The following is an 8,151-nucleotide window of genomic DNA, read 5'->3' as shown; positions in this document are numbered from 1 at the left end:
AACTACTTTTTTAACAATAATAAGTAAAATTCTCATGACGAGCCTCTCAAATAATTTGTTAATTACCAAGCTATGTCTTAAGAGTAGGGAGCTTTGAATTTAGATTTGTGAGTGCGCACGTCTTCCATATCTTTGAAAGAAACTTTGAGATGCATTTAGTGGTACAATAAAAATACCAAATTGGTAAGAAAAATAATAACCAAGACTTTCATGTCTTTGAAAGAAACATTGAAAGGCATTTGGTAGTACAATGAAAACATCAAATTGATAAACAATCATATAATAACTAAGAAGAAAGCTAAGAAAAAAAAACCGTATATTAGTTTCATGCCCAAAACATAGATTATGACTGATATTTAAAAAGAAAAAACAAATAACGGTTTTATTATAGATACCCTACACGTGGTACTGATAAAATGATTAAATAATACCCTAAACTTATCTTAATGATGTTGATAAAATGATTTAAGTAATATAGTCGTTGAGCTTGGAAGGCTTCCTGACGAGTCTCTTGAGAGTTGAGGTCTTGGTATCATTAGGATCAAAAGTATTATTAGCTATTGGGCTTGATATATCTGGTATTGGGCTTGTGGTTGGGTCAGTGTTACTCAACCAAGGTGAAGGTCTTGAGATAGTTTTTGCCCTGGGCTTTATCACCTCGTGAGTTTTCACCTTTTCATTGCTTACCACCTTATGAGAGCATGCTCTCCTGCGAATGTAGGTGTTCCAGTAGTTTTTCACATCATTTGGTGTTCTTCCAGGAAGTCTTCCTGCAATCAGGGACCATCTACATACACACAAAGTGTTTATACAAAATTTATTTAAGTGACTTTTCTTTAAAAAAAAAAATACAAAAATGAGTTTATTGTGTAAAATTATTCTTCAAAAAGTTCATAATTAATGACCGCAAGATCATTTAAAATATTTCTGTGTATGTTCTGGTTAAAAAAATTATCATCATTTTAAGTTTTAGTTCTTATAAAAAATATTATATGTTTCAGCCACGGATCCACATACATTGTCAAGAGTGGGGGCACTTGTCCCACTACCATTTGATACATATATATTCTTTTATACAAAAAATAATATATTTTAAAAAATAAAAATTATATTATAATAAAATAAATATATGTGTTTAAATTATCATATGTATAAAATATAGATTTGGAGAAGATATTTATTTATTAGATGTCTGTCAAATTTTTTATGGAGATTAATTCTCTTATATGATAAAAAATATTCTTTTATAACGAATTAATTTTTTAAAAAAGTGTAATTATTATATATATATATCTTAATACTCACATATATAATGTAATATATTAAAAATCTTTTGATAAAATAATATTTACAGTATGCATGTTTATCTTTTGTGTTTTCTATTTATTATATACGTTGATTAAAAACATCAAAATAAGAAAGATCAAACGATTTATGTTCCATTTAGAATTATTATTATAAAATATATTTTAAAATAAATTATCATCTAAAAATATATATTAGATATTAAAAACATGTTTATATCATAAATAAATTAAATTTGATTTTTATAAGATTTAACATATTTATTTTTATATTTTTAATAGTGTTAAATTATTATAAAGTAAGTGTTTAGGATTGTAGTTCTAACAAAAAATTTAAAAAAATGTTTATGATAGATAAATAAGTCATACTTAGGATATATATTGTTAAAGAAAGTTAGGTTCAAACCTACTAAATTATAATAAAATTTAGTTTGACCTAATTTATTTTCATTTTTAATTGTAATCATAGATATAAAAACTTGTAAAAAAATAATTATGATATATATTTATACTTTTAAAAGTTATATGTAAAATTTTTAATATTACAAATACATAAATAAGTATTGCTCCCACAATCTAAAATTTTTGGATCCATCATTGGTTTCAGCCCCTGTATAGTTTTTTTCTCCAGTTTATTATCATAAAATAAAATTTTACATCACTAATAGTTTTAACAAAATAGAGGGCAAAACTTATAATTTTGAGGAGTGTTCCACATACTTTTCTCAATACATTACATCATATTAGTTAAAGTTTATTAAAGTTTTCCTAACATTTTGTGAATGTTGAGGAGAGTTAATAATACACTCTTTAATATACTTTTTCTAATAATATACTCACTCTCATTATTAGTTAAAATTTATTAAAAATTATAAATCAATAGAGAGAGAGTCATCACCAATTTTGTGTTTTAAAAAAATCAAATAATTAAAAAATATGTATTTAAAAGAGTATATTATTAACATTTCTCATGAAAGGGTATAAGAAAGACATTATAAGTAAGGATAAGGACCAAAATTTAAAATAAGAATAATTAAAAAAGATAAATAAATAATTTCACCTTAAGTTAGTGCATGTTTGACATTAAAGAACGTGGTTAGAAATTTGTTAGAAAGAGAAAAATCACATGGTTTTTACTTAAAAATGTGGAAGCTATGTTGCTTTTTAGTTATGATAAATCATATCCATTGATCAAAAAAATATATCACATCTTAGAACGTGAATGATGGGCTTAACTCAATCTTACATAATCAATTTGTAAGATAAAAGTTATCTATCATTTATATATTATTTTATTGTTTTATCTATAGTTGACGAGGGACTAAGATTTCTCCCAATGCACCCTCAAGTCTAATATTATTGGACTTGCTATATAGATAAATGGTAGAAGACCCATTTTCAATGATTTAGGATATGCAATACTTGAATTTTTTATAAGACATCCTCTTAGGCCAAACATTATTGAGTTTGATGTGTGTATCAATGACGAATGATCATTTTTAGAATGAATCTAAATAATCATATCATCTTAAAATGTGTGTAATAAATTTAACTCAACTTTACAAAAATAACTTATAAAATAAGAATTGTCTCCCACTTATATATTTTTAATTACCTTATTTTTAACCGATATAAAACTTGAAAATTTTCCAATATCACGTCGGTGAGACCAAATTTGTTAAAATACAAAGAGTCAAAGACAGATGTAAAATTAAATGCTATCTAATGTAACATTTTGCATCCAATCCATCTTAACATGTCACTAAAACATCCTTTACTTTTTACAATGTCAATAACAAAGCTTAGATATAATATTTAATGTAAATTATCCAAACTCCCATCCATCATGCTGATTAATTCTAATTGGTTATATGATGTCAAACACAATTCTAAACACGTTAACCTTAAACTATTAAGTTGCCAGTAAAAATAGTAATATAATATAATGAGATGTTTAACAGTATTTTAATTTAGAGAAATTATTGTCTTATTTCAATAAATTTTATTGAGAATCTTATTTAAATAAGTTCTTGTTTACTTGCATAATTGCATAAGTTTCGCAATCAAATGTTATAATAAATTTAACTCGTATTCACATGGATGCATGCATCTATATCTGCAGATAATAACTAATTCTTTGTCAGTTAATAACTAGGACCCATGTTAATGTCACAAATAATATAAATTAAATTTTTAAATACCTTTTAATCTTTATAATTTTAATATTTTAGTATGTATATTTTAAAATATTGTTTTTTATTCTCTACACACACATAATTTTTTTTAGTTACTGTAATTTATTTTTCATTAATATATATTGTTTATGTTGTGATGACACGACAAAGATTATTTGACATCATTTTTTTTAAATATATTTTTAGTCTTTATAATTTATTTTTTTTAGTTGAATCCATATAGTTTAAAATACGGCCCCCTTTTAACCCTTATGCGTAACTCCCCCTTTAATTAGTTTCTGTCATTTATTTTTCATGATGACATTTATATATATTGTGATGACTTGGCAAAGATCACTTGAAGTTATCTCATAAGGTTTCATCGTCTAAGCCAAGACCACGATGTTCATTGTTGAGCTATAATATTGTTCCTTTCTTGCTACAAGAGACATTGTCAGAGTTCGATGTCTTGATAGCTTGAACCTATAAAAGGTCTAAGTTGTGATTAACATAGTACGAATCATTTTTCTTCATAGGAAGATGAAGTTTAATGAGTAATAATAAGAGGTTTTCTTCAAAGGTCACTTATTGTATATGCAGATAGAGGTGAGACTATATTTATCAAGGATTCAAATTTTGGATGAAAATTATTGTGTTGTTCAAATTATAGGGTAATATAATTTTGATTCTTGGTTTTGTTGTAGGTGTTTTATAATTTTTAGTTATTGTTTTTCATATGAGGTTTTGATGCAGAAGGTATGAAGTTGTAGATATTTTTGATGGATGGATGAAATGACATCTGAATATATCTCTTACATATTACTTGAACAATTATGGTTACTCTTCAGATATGGTTTGTTGATGAAAAATATATCTATTTTTGAACACACCTCATTCATGTAATGTGAATATATAGTTGGTTACTATTTTTCTTCAGAACTAATAAGATGACATGCAAAAGTATATTTAGATGTCGGTCCATCCACTAATATGAAATACCCACAACTCTATACCTCTTGCATCAAGAATTCAAATGAAAAAATAGTAATAAAAAATTGAAAAACACTTACAATAGAACCAATTAGAAATCAAAATTGTATTACTCTATAATTTAGACACCTCAATAATTTTTACCCATATTTTTTGAGTTCTTGATGTATATAGTTTCATCCTTTTTATACATACACAATAAATGATCCTTGAAGAAGACCTCATGTTATTGCTCATTGACTTCCTTTCTCCTCCCTTAAAGAAAAATGATTCGTGTTTATGTTATTCACAAATCCAAACATTCTATAAACTCAAGTGATCAACACATTTGACTTCAACAATATCCTTTGTCACAGGAAAGGAGCAACCAAAACTCATCAATGATTATTATGGATTTCGAGTTTAAAAACAAACATAGTCACTATAATCAAATGATGAAATCTAACATAAGGCAACTAAAACAAATAAAGAAAAATTCATGCCAGAAAGTACCACTTCGAAGTGATTTTTACTACGTCATCACAAAACAAATTAATGATGTTAATGAAAAATAAAAGACCAAAATTAAAAAGAAAAGAATTTATCTATAAGAACTAAAAAAGGATATTTTAACCTTCATTGACTAAAAAAGAATTAGTAAATGAAATTATATAGATTAAAATAAAAAATAAATGAAATTATAAAAATAAAAAATATTTAAATAAAAATATCACGTCAAAGTAGCCTTTACTATGACATCACAACATAAACGACTTTAATAAAAAATTAATAAACGATAAAGACTTAAAAGAAATAAAAAATAATAATAATATATGTATAATAATTAAAATGATTTCAAATCATATGGATTAATAGAAAAAGTAAATAATAGAAAGAAAAAAAAAGTATTTAAACCTAATTATAAATACACTACCTGTTACCCAAAAGTTTATGCAATCTTAACATGATATCAACTTCGTCCTCAGCGAACTCTCCCCTCTTGATATCTGGTTTTAGATAATTCAACCACCTCTGTCTGCAGCTCTTGCGGCACCGGTTCAAGCCTGTAAAAATTCAACTATCTATGTAACTAACAAATAACAAAACTGATTCCTGAACCATTGCTAACTGATAATAGTCCATTCACTCTGTCAAAGACAATGAGAAAAATGAACGAAAGAAACACTGAAATAAAATATTCTAGATCGAGTCACATACACTCTATAATAATATAATATTTATCATTAAAATTTACTTTTACATATATTATGAATATAATGTATGTTAGTATATTATTAAAAAGTATAATTATAAGTTACAGTAACACACAATAATATATATATGTTATTGAATATTATTCATAATTAACACAAAAATTATGCATAAATATACACACATATATATATATATATATATATATATATATATATATATATATATATAATATTTCTAATAATTAAAGATGAACTCATGCATCTTTTTCAACAACCATTTGCATGATACTTTTTTATAATTATTATATATTGATCCATTACTATATGATATAAAGTATCATGAAAGTAAACATTACCCGCTCTTGTAGGCACCAAGTGCCATTTTCCTTCCCCATATTGTCTCACACACGCCCTGAGAAGGTCATCTTCTACTTCACTCCATGCACCTTTACGTACACATACGGATCCTTCCATAAGTTACAAGTGCAAAAACACAACACAAGACAACATTAACAACTCACCATTTTATATAACTAGGCCTAGCTATCTAGCTAGTTCTCTACAATCTGTTGGCTATTTGAACGTATATATAGAGAAGATATCAACAAATATAAACGTGCAATGTTTGTGTCCACAAAAGTTAAAGATTACATGTAACCCGCGGAGCATTGCATGCACGTTCCATTTATCGCCCGGCCCCCATGGCCCCCCTCTTTCCCAAACAAGGCAATAATAAAATGGACCAAAAGAGGGTGTACTTTAATTTTTTAACCTAAAGCTAACTTTAGCTTTAATTAAATATTTGAGTATAATTTGTTGGAACCATGAAAATGGAAATTAAAATATATATTATTTATCACTTAAATTACATCAAAATCAACGTTAATAAATGATAAAATTAAATAATAATGGATAAAATAAAATAAGAAGAATCTTTACAGAAATTTGAGTTGAAGTAGGTTAAACACTATCCTAGAGAGAAAATACTCACTGCATTAATGATATATTATTTGTAATGTACTCCGCATTGATTATTATTTTGTAATGTGCTCTTCTTTAAGATACGATAACCCATCAGATTAATTATATGTGGTGAAACCGTGAAAGATCTCTTTATGCATAACTTATTGCTCCAAGTTTGAAAGGTAACTACAATTGATGAGAACTTGTTGAAACCATCTGAATTATTCCATCCGGTTAATGCTATTAATTAAAACGTAGTAACATAACTGTTTTAATCCTATTAATTAAAACGTTAATAAACAATAATTAAAATATTAAAACAATTAAATAGAAATTGAATAAAAACAAATATTTAATTAAGTTTTAAATTATAATAAAATTTCAACAATTCCCCACTAATTTAAATTTTAAATTTTAAATAAAGAATCAAATTTAAATATTTAAACACTATAAAATATTGCAACCAACTTTTGAATTAAAAGATTAAAGAGAATAAATAGTAAAATATTGAATTTAAATATATCATGACTTCACATCACTATTGAAGCACATGAGACCACTCCATTGGGAATTTATTCTCCAAGACAATTTATTGCATTTACACAACCATTAAAATTCATTAAATATAACCAATTTATATCATTTATATTAAAATAATAATTTCTATTTTCGTGATAAATATTTTCATAAAAAGATTCTAATTTAGAATCAAGTTTTTCTCCTTAAGATTGATGGAACTATAAAAATAGAAATTAAAATATATATTATTTATTATTGAAAATGCATTAAGATTAATATTAACAAATGATAAAATTAAATAACAATAACTGAAATAAAATAAGAAGATGGTTTAGAAAAGTTTTGGTTGAAAAACTTCTCCACTACATAGTAAATTATTTTGTAATGCCTTCATCTTCTAAAATACTACAATCCATTAGATCAATTAATTAGTGAAAGATTTTCGAACCACAAGACACCACTCCAAAATATATAATAATTGTGGTAGAAATAATTTAGAGATACCTTTTACTTATGTTCTCTCTATATTTTCCCTCATGCATAGGGGTGGGCAAAACGAACTGAACAAAACTGAACTTATAAAAACTATACTGAACTTAAAAGTAGTTCATATGAACTGAACTAAACTAAACATTAGTTCAGACGAACTGAACTGAACTATTCTTTTGTGTCATTGAACTGAACTGAACTATATTATAAAAACTTGAACTGAACTACAATTTAAACTGCACTAAACTGTTATGATATTTTGAATTGAACAATTTTGACTCATTGATCTATCAAAATAGGACACATTTGCCAACTTTACTTTATTTTTCATTTTATTTAAATTTTTCAAAGGAAAAAAATATAAAATTAAGTCAAACAAATTCAGTGAATTTTAAGCCTAAAAATAAGTAGTTCATCATAGCTCAATTGATCCGTTAAGTTCGACAAAATTGATACAATTTTTTTTTCAGATCACTTTTTTTTCTAAAGTTTTGGTTATTAGACTATCGAGCTAATCCA

At 25.4% G+C, this 8,151-nt stretch overlaps 1 protein-coding gene across 1 annotated transcript; it reads right to left on the bottom strand.

The window, feature by feature from the left end:
- Positions 1-299: 299 nt before the first annotated feature.
- On the bottom strand, positions 300-6,227 carry LOC109813515 (transcription factor MYB114). The gene is made up of 3 exons (XM_020377710.3): positions 6,018-6,227; positions 5,382-5,511; positions 300-787 (listed from the first exon to the last, which is right to left on the bottom strand). The coding sequence occupies exons 1-3, from the start codon at positions 6,133-6,135 to the stop codon at positions 466-468; spliced, it is 570 nt and encodes a 189-aa protein (XP_020233299.2). The 5' UTR covers positions 6,136-6,227; the 3' UTR covers positions 300-465.
- Positions 6,228-8,151: the final 1,924 nt, after the last annotated feature.

This window comes from Cajanus cajan, chromosome 2 (genome assembly GCF_000230855.2).
Source record: "Cajanus cajan strain Asha chromosome 2, NIPB_CcT2T_4, whole genome shotgun sequence".
NCBI classification, from domain to species: Eukaryota; Viridiplantae; Streptophyta; class Magnoliopsida; order Fabales; family Fabaceae; genus Cajanus; species Cajanus cajan.
This window is presented reverse-complemented; position numbering and strand designations above follow the sequence as displayed.

Bases quoted from the DNA above. Each gene is read 5' to 3' on its own strand.
- LOC109813515 (XM_020377710.3), bottom strand. From the start codon at position 6,135: ATGGAAGGATCCGTATGTGTACGTAAAGGTGCATGGAGTGAAGTAGAA. The intron at 5,512-6,017 runs GTAATGTTTACT...GAATTTTTACAG, and splicing joins CTTGGTGCCTACAAGAGCGG to GCTTGAACCGGTGCCGCAAG. The intron at 788-5,381 runs GTAGTGTATTTA...GTGTGTATGTAG, and splicing joins CATAAACTTTTGGGTAACAG to ATGGTCCCTGATTGCAGGAA.